Below are 12,968 nucleotides of genomic sequence, written 5' to 3'. Positions count from 1 at the left end.
TTCGCCAAGAACAGAGAACCTAATACGATTGCATTCACATATAATATTGGACTGATTAGTCCAATAATATACACACGTAAATTTTTTTATTGATGATCGTAGAACAATCTATATATGCAATTAAAAAAAATTTTTCCAGCATTTATAACATAATTATTATTTAACATATATAATATGTTAAATTAATATATATAACGCGTTAAAATAATATTGTAATCATGTTAAATAACATATATAATGTTATTGTAATACGTTATATATATATATATGTTACACTAACATTATTATAAATGTTAAAGTAACATGTTACATGTGTTACTTTGACATAATTTTCTCATTAAATTGTTACATAAAAATGTCAAATGATAAAATTTACATTTATTTTTATGTTAAAATGTAACGTAATATTTATGTTGCTATTTAACATATGCTTAATATGTTAAGTTAACAAAAACTTCTGTGGACCGTTTGGGACAGGCGATATCTGTTAAATTTAACACATATTTTTTTACTGTGCATTTGAAATCAATTTATCTAATCGTTTTGTCCGTGATGAACGATAATTAAAATCTATAAAGATTTAAATTTTCATTATTGTTCTTGAATCTCTAAGAGCCTATAATAAATTGTTTTCGAAGAGGATTTTAGTCACGATATAAAAACTATTATTTTTTTTACTCCTGTTTTCAAAGTACTGGTAAAAAATTTTGCCGTCTACTTCAATATCATGCATCGCGTATCAATCGATAACCACTGGAACTCGACGTTTAATTCCATCCATTTTGACGTTATAGAAATCTCTCTTCAAGGATATCGAAAAGATCCCGAAATGGCATTAAATTTGCAACAGTGCCTAGCCTTTCACGATTTTTCACGTCATTTGTCCCGGACATTTGCTCCGTTCCGCAAGTGAGAAATCGCTGAATTGAAGTTTAAAGTTTTATGCAAAGCATCAATCCATTCCGCCTTGTCTCTATTTCACAACGCTCCGCGAAGCCGAGTTTATTCCGGTTCCGTTCTCCGATCGAGGGCACCTCGTGCATTCGCACAGCCTCGCGGGGCGTCGCAAACTTAAATCTCTCCACCGGCAAAAGATTTATACTTGGATGCGATGGATGCGTCTACACCGGCTTTCTTGTCTCGGGCGCGGGATATTTCAGTTCTCCTTTTACTGACAAGTCTAACCCGCAAGATTCATTTCTATTATAAATTAGCTTCTTTTTCGCATTGGATCACACAAGAAAATAACTTAATCCTTGTATCGCCACTTCCGACAAAAAAGTTGCAGAGGCTGCATAGTTGTTTGACAAAACATTGCAATTTGAATTTACATATACATTTTTCAATATATATTTTTTAATTTATAATCTTAGTAGCAAAACTAAAAAGCAATCCGTATAAAACACTCAACAGTATTTACAAACCTCAAGATTTAGTTCTCCAAAAATTCCAAAAATGCAATTACATTCATCTCGAAGATATATATGTTCAGCTTTACCAATTACTGCCAAAATTCTTCCAAAGCGATGCAAAATGATATATGCATTACGATGCTGTTGCATCAAAAACAATTAGCGTGAAAGTTTTGTTAATTTCGAGGCTCTCTGTAACGCGCGAGAAAGTTATTAGTAGCCGAAATGTCTGCTAACGTCATCCAGCGTGGAAAGTAATTACTCTGGTAATTTATAGGGTTGGCACAATTTCACGTTATAAACTTCGTCACGTGTAATGCGCGCCCGAAATAATAAATATGTAGAAATTTATCCTAGGTTGTAATAGGCAAGTGCGCGCGCGGGTCTCCGAGGTTATTGGTGCCAGGCTACGTTGAAATTAATCATCCGATGACAACGTTCACGTATTGTGTTTTGCCGCGAAATATTTTATCGTCACATTTAACGCAGAGATACACGCGGATAATTGCAGGCACACATGCGTATCGATACTTCAATTACATTTTCACATAATATTGTTAAGAGAGGCAGATGCCGATTTAATACGGCGCAATACATTTCATGCATTTCATTCGATTTGTTTCGACATGGTGCGCGCATCTCGAATTATTATTTATCGTGTTTTGCGCGTATAAAAAAAAAAAGGGGGAAATTATCCGCGTGCTCTTAATTGCGTTACGTGGCGACAGGAGGATTTCATTCGGTAGTCGCGAAGGTACGTCGAGAGGATAATTTAATTTCTCCTCTCTTCGGCAACTGCGGAGAAAAGAAACTTCCGTTCGAAGAAAATCAAAGCACGAAAAGAAGAAAAGGGGAAACACGAACCCACTTTACAGATACAGTAAACGGGATGCTTTAAAAAGTTCATAAATTTCTTATGAATGAATGCATTAGGATGACAAAGCAAGACGTTCCTTCCCCCCCCCCCCCTCCCCGCCCCGTCAAGCGCAGATGCGCTTCCCACAGCGAGGGTAGTATATATACCTTCATTTGCGTGCTTGTAACTTTCTCAGAAAAGAGAGGAGCACGTGACTCTCCCGTCGGATCTGTCGTCGAAGCCCTGGGAGTGGTTCGAGTTAAAAAAGATGAGGTTTATCCAACGAGCGAGGATTTCGAAAAACAAGTCATACCTTCCGCGTCCATTAAAATCAATCTATCGGACTCGCTTGCTCAGAATTTCCAGTGTTTTTGTTGTCTCGCCCTCCCCCAACCCCCTTTCCCCCCCCGCCCTTCTCAGCGTTTTCCCATTTAGACCCCCCGAGGTTTCAATCCTCCTCATAAAGGCAGAGAGCTGGAGTTTATTTAGCCGCGCGATGTAATAAAATCGCATCGGCCTGCTCACTTTCGCGCGACAAACTTGGCTTTGTTCGCCGACGTCGGCGACATCCTTTATTGTGCGCGACATTTATACACGCGGAGAAGACGGAGAGACGTGCGGAGCCAAGGATCAGTCGTCGTCGTCGTCGTCGTCGTCGTCGTCGTCGTCGTCATCGCTGCCAAATCGGAATACCGGATCGGCGGTGACAGCAAAATTCGGAGTAACGCGACCGCGCGGGGGAGAAGAGGGAGGAGGAGGGTTGATCGCGTCCGGCCGAACGCTATTTTCTGCAAGTGTAATTGAACGGACGGCAGAGGCGGTGGCAGATTAATCGCGTATCTTAATCGCCCGGAGAATCGCGAGGAGAATGGAGGCGCGCCGTAGATTGTTGCACAATGCAGCTCTCTCTCTCTCTCTCTTTCTCTTTCTCTCTCACGTACGGCCGAATTAAAATACAAAGGTGAGGCGGCCGGCGGCCAGCTTTATTTCGGGTCTCGGTCGACGTTTCGCGCTCGTCGCTCCCGCTCGTTCTTCTGTCAGGAAGCTGGTGGTGGCGATTTAATCGGCAACGTACGGACTGCACCAATGCACAGCTTGAAGTACACGACGTTACCCCTCTCGTTCGTCTCGGGGCCGAGGTTCAAGTTCCGTGCCACCCAGGCCACCTATTGCCTCGCGTTTGAAATACGTGATAGACGCTTTGTTTACGCTTCTATACTTGATACCCCGGTTTAAACTGATTACCCATCGGGGATTTGATTTACGCCACCACTTTCGCGACTTTAAACGGCTCGGCGCGCGGTTTGGATCGATACACGTAATGCCTATCATCTCGAACGTGCAAAAACGGAGGCGCGCGCGCGGGCCGCCTCTCTCCTTCGCGGAAATTCAGGTTGCTTGCGGTTGCCGGCAGCCGCGCGATATCGCCTCGAGACTTAATGAAACTTTCATCCGCGAGATACGGATGCGGGGCTGGAAAGGTTAGAAGTACAACGATCGAGACCTGACCTACCTCCGATGCAATTAGTTCGGCAGACGGGTTAGTCGACATGGATACCGCGGGGGATTTCGTAATCGGGTTCCTTTCAGCGATAACAAGACAGTCTCTCTCTCTCTCTCTCTCTCTCTCTCTATCCAGGAATTGATGCGGTCTATCAATGACCCCGATATTGTTTTATCTAGCCGCGCGGATGGAAATATTGGAAATACATTTGATGGCCTTTATACGGCGTTTCGCATTCTGATTTTTACAAGTTTTTACAGCTTAATTATAAAAAAGATATAAAACACACGTCGATAATGCGACGAAAATTTATTATCTTTTATAGAAGACATTTAACCACGGGACGCTAATGTGTGGGATAAATTTTCATCCAGAAAATGCTAATTCGAGTTTATTAGTTTTCGTCATTAAGGTTTTGATAATTTAAAATAATTAAGATTCTTTTTACACTAGAGCAGTGTTAACTCGGTTATTATAAGCCATAAAGTAGAAAAAAAGGTCTAAAAAAAATTTTTTAATTACGTCGGTGAATTTTTATCCAGAGTAGTATTAACGTCAGAAATATACGAGTAGCACTTTAAGGTTAAAGTTAATTAATATTGCACTACAGCGCATTAAAAGAAGAGCGTGTACTTTCCAAGTAATTTTATCTCGTATTAAACATGGAAAAACGCAGTGTGTTGAAATTGGAAATTTGGATCATTGAATCTAAAATGTAATTTTAGATCGTTAAGTCTAAAAATTTCGGTATGCACTTGAAAAGATACACGTAAATTAGCATTTAAAACTCGTCCGATATATAACCTGTTAAATAATAATTTTAGATGTCCTTTATTCTTGAGGCTAATTTTCAGTTTCATTAAGTTCTAAAAATGGAAGGGACGAAGACCCGAAAGATTAATCCCGCGAGAAAGAACGACCGCCCGTGGGCATGACCAATATAATGAAGACACTCGCGGAATTAGGATTTTAGCGAGGGAAATTTCATCGCTGCGTCCGAAAACCGGCGCCAATTAGCGCGGAAATCTATCTCCGAGGACTCTCGGAGGTTGCGGTGCAGTCGAAAGGAACGCCGTCGATGGCGCCTGTTGGTGACGGAATGTCAGGCCACGTCGTAATTGGAGCGAATTCCCTAAAGTGCCCCTACTCGCTTGTCGTTTCGACTGAAATCCTGTTTGTACCTGGCACACGATATTCCGGCAATTGCTTCTCGCTAATTGCCGCTCGTTGCAGCAGCAGGAGAGTCTTACGCGTCAGCTAACTGTCGAACTTGCCGCGCCGCCGTGAGGAATTCTCCACGTGTTCCAGGGTGTGTCATTGCTACTTTAAGTTATGATTACATTACTTCACGATCCTAGCGCCAAAATGCGCAAGTTGCGACGGAGTAAATATAGTAATTAGCGTTTATCCTTGAGAATTTTTCCTCGAGAAATTCTTGAGAAAAACCGAAGATTTGAATCTTACACTTCTCAAGAAATTGTTATTTCTCGAGAATTTAAATAAAGCGGCGCGCTTTTCGATACATCTCGTTAGCCACGCTTGAAACTGTTACTAGGAAAAAGTAAAAAAATTTACAACTTTTTAATGCTCTACAATTAAACGCAATAAAAGCGTAATTTTTCAATTGCTAACAATTTTGTTATAAATTGTCACACGCAAAGATTGATTGATGCTTCTTTTAAAAGCTATTTTAAATCACAGAAAATTGTGTTTTTACCAAAAGAAATTAAATATAATTATATTTTTAATTTACTTTTATTTTAATTTGTCATACTTAATGAGAAAATTTTTAAAAAAAATTTTTTTTATATTACAAGTTAAAAGTGTTAATTTACAGCAAGTTATTGTTTCTTAAGAATATTAATACATTTCATTTCCTAATTGCTAAATATATAAAATTTATTTTCATTGTATGTATGTAAAATTAATAAAGTTAATAAATAATAAATAAATATTAAGTAAAAGATTCGATTTAATATACAATTTTTTCAACATTCTCAAGATTTTCCGGGAATTATCGAGAAAATGAAATTCTATTTCGCCTGCTCAAAAAAATTAAAAATGCCGAGAAATCAGAAACACTAATATTAGCGTGAATTAAAACTTCTGAAAAAAATAAATAATAGATATTTTATGAAGTAAAAGTCGCGTTTTAAGCGGGTGAATCCTAAGCAACTTAATTTTGTTAGAAAAATAAGTTGAATAAGTAATTTTAAATTCATTTAAAAACACAAGATTAACAATTTGCCTTCAATAAACCAGTGCAACGGCAGAGGTTAAATTTTTCCGCGTGTTTGTTTAAGCAAACCGTAGTATGTATCGCCGCAACGCCGGAAATTAATACACGCGGCGACACTTCTCCGCTAATCTTGCTTTCCGCAGCTGCAGGTTAACAGCGGATTATTTTTTCATTTCTCCGGCGTCTACCCGCGGAAATAAACTCGGCGGCGCTAGATTGTCTTCGCGTAATTGCTATTTGACGCTCCAGTTCGCGCTGCGACGAAGCCGCAGCGCCCGCGAGAAAGGCGAAAATTATCTCGAAAACGGGCGCTAATGCTAGGAGCGGTGCCGCGTGGCGCTGGTAATCTTCATTAGCCGGGCGGCAGAAAGAAACGCGGCTAATTAATGCCGCAAGATAACTCGAAATAATTTACGCGTCACGGCCAAGCGGCGTGTTGAGCCGCTAAACGGCCGCTCTTTTGCAAAACGCGAAAGTCCGCTCTCGCGCGTTCGCGCCCCCGAGCGGCGAGCGATTTAATCGCTGGTCAGTGAACCGTGATTCGCAAGAATAATTCGCTGGGCGTGGGTTCCCAAACTCCGTTTCTCGCCTTTCGTCTCGTCCGGGATGGGACCAAGGATGGGATTGGCCTTTTTTTTTTTCACGGATAATGCAACAAAACGAAGCTAAAATGCGCGTCACGTACACTGGAAGAAAGTTTGACGATAACAATGAAATGACAGGTTGATAAGCTTCGGAGAAAACAGAAAGTTTCCCATTAAATATTCCATTAATATAGCGAAACATTTAGTAGTATTTAGCAACCGATTACACCTATTGTGTTTGGTAATTATTAATTGCTAATTAATACTAAATATTTAGTTATATACATCGGTCGGACGGATTTAATTGAAATTATTACATTTCCGCCAAAGCGCTCGTTTATTGTAACCCAAACTTCTTTTTCCTTTCGAGTGTACCCCCGCAAAAGGCGCTAGGCCCTCAGAGCGAGATACAATTGTGATCGCTAATACAAATGCATTTTGCATTTCATTCAGCGTTAATGCATAACGCAGCCCGCGTGTACGTAGTCCGCAATTCGAGGAATGTGTGTGCTGCCAGCCCGAATTGATATTCCACGATGGTGCTTGCGCGAGGCTGCTTTACCGTGTTAAATTCATTTGATACCCTTGTAAACTGCGACGGTATCGTCATATTTTGAATATGGGTTTATCACGATGTGCACGTTCATGTATAAATTTCCCGCTGTACCGGATGTTTATACATACGTTTCGTCGGGTGGTCCAAATTATCACGCACTTTCGCATATGTATACGTACTTCCTACGCTCCGTCTCGTGTTCCGGGAGCGAGTACATCTATTCGGATTCCGCGGTATGTGAAATGTCCGCGAGGAATTCATGCGTATGGCGGTCGGGACGACTTTCAAGCTCGAGGATCGTTCTCGTCGCACTGTCACGGTTTCGGGATCGGCCTCCCCCGTCCCCCGAAAACCCGTTGGGTCTCGATGGGATCCGCGATTTTGTCGATACTCCGCGAGCTTTTCTTTCGCGCGGTAAAAAGCTCGACACCCCACGGAAGAACGCTTGAGCGTTTAAAATATTTAAAAGGGAAGATTTAAAATTCACAAAAATAAAGACGTTGCCTTGCGAAAAACGTTTATATGCGAATGGAAATGCAGAGTATTTAATATTCTCTTCGAATAGAGAAATAAAATATTCAAAAGGTAAAATATTTTTTTTCCTCGATCCTCGCGAGCAAGCAGAAGCTGGGTGCCGTCGAAACCTTTTTGCGTCCGGATACCGTTTATCCAATTAAGCTTTCCCCGTCGTGTGCAACACGAGAAGCGGCACAAATGGTGAACTAAAAAAGGGGAGAAATCGCGATATACGTCCGACGGCGTCGGGAACGATCCTCCGTGCGTTTCGCACGTACGTAATGGACGGCGTTAATTGAAATCGGATTCTGCAGGAAGAAGTCAGCCGAGTATCGTGTTGGCTCCTCTCCCCCCCGTAGAATGCGATCCGTTTGACGATTTGGATGCGAGAATCGAGCGAGTCGAGCTACTTCGACGAATAAGTTTAACACTCAATAGGTGCCGTTTACCGTTTGCCGCGAGAATCTGACAAGAATCTTCAATTAAGTCTTACAAGTTTTTATTAAAAATCGATTAATCGCCGAACTAAAGGTCGTTTTTATACAATTGAAAATGTGTTGCAAACACACGGAATTAAATTTCATTCAGAATCGAATTTTAAATGTATTAAATGTATACAGGGTGTCGTGTAAACCTTCCGTCAACGTTTACAAGCAGGTAGAGCGCATTAAACAGAACAGAAAATAGCAACCGTTTTGCAATTTTCGCAAAAGTTAACGAGTTATTGATTACACAGGTACAAAAAAAAGTGGTGTTTCTTTTTGAAATTAGGAAAAAATAAGCCAATTCAGCAATTCTGACCTTGGATTTAAATTCAGCGAGTCCAAATACATAAGGAGTGTATTAGTCTGGTCCGCCGGACCAACCACTTTTTTTGTGTGCCTATGTAATCAACAACTTATCAACTATTGCGAAAATTGCAAAATGGTAAAGGACTTTTATGTTCAGTTTAATGCGCTCTACCTGCTTGCAAACGTTGACGGAAGGTTTACACGACATCCTGTATACATAATTAAGATAGAATTAAAAAAAAAAAATGTCGGATAACATTAAAAAATATCTCGGCGACCTTCGAAAAAGCGGGCTCGTCCGATTCTGCACTTTCATGCTGTCGATTGCTGAAACGCCATGTTCCGAGGGAGACGCGAGAGGAATGGTGTGTGGTGTTATGAAGTTACACGTATATAACACTGATAGAAGGAAATAAAAAAAAAAAAGAACTGAGGGAGATGAGGAGAGACAGACTCACCCAGCGCCGGCGTTGTGTAGTCCCAGCTCTCGGCGTCGTTCTTGTAGACGTTGAGCTTCGACGGCTGGAACAGATAACAGAGACAACGGTATTTAAATATATGGCTTCGAATGTCACGGGGAATTGACGCGTAAATTGTTTTTTTTCTTTTTTTTTTCTTTTTCGTTTCGCACATCGCACAGGCGTACAACTCAATTGAAAGCCCGAGAACGAGGAAAAAAAAAAAAAAAAAAAAAACCAGATAGAAGACAAAAAGATAAATTAAATAGCGCCGCTAACTCGATTTTTTCGCGCGCAGCTGTTTGTATTTCTTCTCTCCGGAGATCCTTCCGAAAATCGTGGGGATTAACTCGCGACAATTTAACTTGCAAAACGACGCTCCGCTTTGCAAATGACTGTAACGCGCAGGTGGGCAGGTATAATGTTGTTTTTGGAAGTTTCATATCGAGTTTCCATTGAATAAGCAACAGCGAGTTATCCATAACTCAATGTCGCAATTTTCGAAGGTGTATCGCGTGCAGTGGCGTATCACGTATTACCCTTCGATCGCAGCAACGAATAATCCGCGCTCGTTCTCGGTCGCCTAATGAATACACTTCGGCGAAATCTCTCGGGCCACGCAAGACTAATTCGATTAGCTTAAGCGACGCGAATCCCCAGGTGTTAAGCAGCCTCCTCCCCCCCCCCCCCTCTCTCTTCATCAAATCACCTCCAGTGATTCGCCGCGAAATTCGTAGCTTCCCGAAACAATACAGGCGTAAACGATTGATTGTTGTCGGAATCAATCGCTTCGCTCTCTCTCTCTCTCTCTCTTGTCGAAAAAAATTCGAGTGTTTTGTAACACGTGGTACGCGCATACGCGAGGGCGCTTTCCACGGGACCGTAAAAACGTCACACGCTTCAGGCTGAATAACCGCCACGGTATATCTCGCCAACGTCGTCTACCGTCGTGATAATAATTTCGCGAGTAAAACCCGGACGGGGGAGGAGGAGAAAGGGTGGGGGTGAGGAGGGTAGCGGGAAAGTAAAGCAGCGTAGACAGGAGGGATACGGCGATCCGGCTTAGCCGCGTTTACCAGCCGCGCCGAGCGGAAAAAGTTAACGCCCGTCTACAATAAGTCGTCGCATTCCACCTCCCGTTTCCAGGCAGGCAGAAAGCCAGGCAGGCACTCCGGGACAAGCTTGTACAATTACACTTCTTGCTATTATAACCGCCGTATAAAGTTATACACCGGTGACTTCGAATGATAACTTCGGAGCGTTACCTCGAGGAATCCTTTATAGGTCACGCCAAGGAAATATATCTTTGTCCCCGTACGCTCGCTCAATAAATTTGTTTTCTTACTTCTAACAGCGTCCGCGGGTTCCCTCAGTTTTTCTCGCCGATATCCCGAATTCTTAGATGAAACGCGCGCAAAAGAAAAAAAAATTGAATAAGGCGCGAAAGGTAATTTCTGGGAACGCGCGCTTATTTCGACACAAGATCGAAAGAAAGCGTAACAAGTTTTGTTAGAAACGTTTTACCCCCCGAATACTTTTTATAGAAAGATTAAAATATCGCTCGCGCGAGAGACGAAAGGATACCTAAATTTTATTTAAGCATTCCTCCCCGTTGCAAAAATATTAAATGCAATTCAATTACGTCCCGCTCTATCTCAGCATATTCTCTCAAGCATTTTTCTCCCGTTCCTCTTAAAATTTGTGGCGCTTCGGAGGAATCGGCGCCAAGAGACGTAGGGAAAAACCGTGGGAGCAGAAGGAACGCGGTCGAAAGTTAGCTCGCTTGCGGTGGCCGAGGAAGCGAGACCCTTGTTACAAGGATTCACCCGTGAAAAACGCCGAGGAGACGACGGTCGCGGAATTGCATTGGCTCGCGAGGAGCGACGCGCGATTCTGTTGGAGTTTAATCACGTTTAAGAGAGCTAAATGTGCGAGCACGTTCGCCGCGCGGAATGCGCGCTAACAACAGCCGAGCTTGTTGTCCGAGAGATGTTAAGTAACCACTCCATTTTTTTTTTGTCGTGGCTCGTTTTTTATTAGAAGAGACGGGGCCGAGACTTTGGCAAAAATCGCTCTTTCCAACGTCATCGACGAAGTTACGCGATATATTTTTAGATTTCGCGAGATACATTCTTTTTTTTTTTTTAGTGAACTTAAGTCGTCCGGATATTCTGAAATATTAAACTCAATCGATTCTCTCTAATTAAATACGATTGCTGTATTTTTATGTCTTTAACAACAATATTTATACGGCCTGAAAATTGTATCATTTTAGATCGCATTTCTAGGTTTATCTGTTCTAGGTACATCACGTAAAATTTTTACAATTACGGCGAAAAATATAATTTTACGCACGTAAAAAAATTGTCTCATCTCTCCTCTTTGTGTTCTCATTTTTCATATATATCATTGTTTAAAACGTTTCTCTCCCCCACTTCCAATAATTTTTTTGTACGCCGTAGAAAATATCCTTGTTTCTGGTATTATACGGCGTGCTCTATTTCCGTGCAATCGATCGGTTCATTGCACGTACAATTTCTGGGTAATCTTGCCGCAATTTACGGGAGACTTACGGTTACACGTGCGCTCCGCTCAGGGCAGATGGTATATCGGGCGCGACAAATTTCCTCCAACTGGGGAAGGCCCAATGATTCCTCGTTATAAACACCGTAGGTACGCGTTCGCTCTATTATTGTCGCATTATTAATACGAATTGCGGATTTCATCCGGGGGCGCGGGAAACACACCGCTTAAATTCGAGGAAGGCGCTATTTTGCCCACAAAGTCACGCGAACGGTGTGCGACGAAGTATATTCTCAAAGCCCTCTTTACGCCGCGCTGAAAATTTCAAAAGCTTAGATTGCTAACCCACGGTGCGTTGAAGTCGCTTTGAAGTCGCCGTGAGAATTATTCAACAGGATACAACCCTGATGGTAGTTGCTACCACCCCCCCCCATCCTCCCCTACATTTCGGGCTTAATCATTTTCTCCTGTGTGCATGCGATGCAGGAGGCTGGCTGCTCGCTGACTCGCATCCTTCCCGCGCCCGAAAGAGCGAGATTAGTTCCTCTTTATTGCGCCGAGGCGAGGTAATGCCATTTACTTCGCCCCGCCGTTAATCTACGTAGAAGGTAACTCCGTACCTCCCTCGTTGCGTCAGCTTGTAAGTAGCTGTAAGAAATTGTCAGTCTGCGCGACTGCGGGGAACGTTAGCTCGTAAAATAAGCGTAGGACAGCATTTTTACTATTGAGCGAGTGCAAAAGTTTTAAATAGGTTTTCAATAAATGTTGCGACTAATGGTTTGTTAAATGTCAAAAGGCGACCGATCGGTAAAAAAAGGTTTAATTTATCAAAAATGTCAGGAAAAACGTCCAGAGTATGGTTTGCCTTTGAGGCTGAAATCCTCATTTAAATATCTCATTTAAATTTAGCAAATTACCTTCCGCAGGTTGTAATTGAAAATACAGAAATCTCTCCGAACACATCACAAGTATTTTTCGTTTTGAATATTTGCTCCCCCTCGAGTCTTGCATATTATTACTTTCTTCCCCGCGGAGCTCATTTTCATCTCTATTTAAAAGCGTCATTAACTTACTTGAATTTAGCCGATTTCTTTCCTAAATGATAATTGACAGTGTGCTGCCTTTTTAATGATACATAATACATTAATATGTCTGTGCCAATGACGTAAAAACGTTAATTGTATGAATTATACGTTTACTGAAAAACTTATTAAAATTTTCACGCTCATCCAATATTTGCTAGAATTTTTCAGGAAAGATCACCATCAATTTAGCACAGTCTATGTATCTTATATCACGTGTATAGTACACGTACATTTCATTTGTGTGTGTATGTGTGTGTGTGTGTGTGTGTGCTTGTGCCAATAGTAAATACTTTTGCAAAATGTTCTCGAGGAAGATTTAATTTTTTTCCCCTATTTCTTTGGCTACCTGACGCATATCCCATTGCGTTCATAATTCAGAAGAGGAACTGAACTCTTCTCTCTGGGTATGCAGTAGCAAATGGAGCGGACTTTTGCGTGCCGCAA

The 12,968-nt window shown here is 41.7% G+C and overlaps 1 protein-coding gene and 1 long non-coding RNA gene across 3 annotated transcripts in view; both read right to left on the bottom strand.

Moving 5' to 3' along the window:
• LOC105831126 (heterogeneous nuclear ribonucleoprotein L) overlaps positions 1 to 12,968 on the bottom strand; it is a 174,562-nt gene that overhangs the window by 52,867 nt on the left and 108,727 nt on the right. For both annotated transcript variants that reach the window (XM_036285302.1, XM_036285303.1), the window contains exon 6: positions 8,917 to 8,980. In XM_036285302.1, the coding sequence (XP_036141195.1) occupies positions 8,917 to 8,980 (64 nt within the window). The remainder of the gene's footprint in view (positions 1 to 8,916; positions 8,981 to 12,968) is intronic.
• On the bottom strand, positions 6,642 to 8,909 carry LOC118645038. The gene is made up of 2 exons (XR_004962810.1): positions 8,716 to 8,909; positions 6,642 to 8,301 (listed from the first exon to the last, which is right to left on the bottom strand). It is a non-coding gene; the product is annotated as an uncharacterized LOC118645038 (long non-coding RNA).

Source organism: Monomorium pharaonis, chromosome 4 (assembly GCF_013373865.1).
Source record: "Monomorium pharaonis isolate MP-MQ-018 chromosome 4, ASM1337386v2, whole genome shotgun sequence".
Lineage (NCBI taxonomy): Eukaryota > Metazoa > Arthropoda > Insecta > Hymenoptera > Formicidae > Monomorium > Monomorium pharaonis.
Note: the sequence above shows the minus strand (reverse complement) of the source record. Positions and strands in the feature narration are given on the sequence as shown.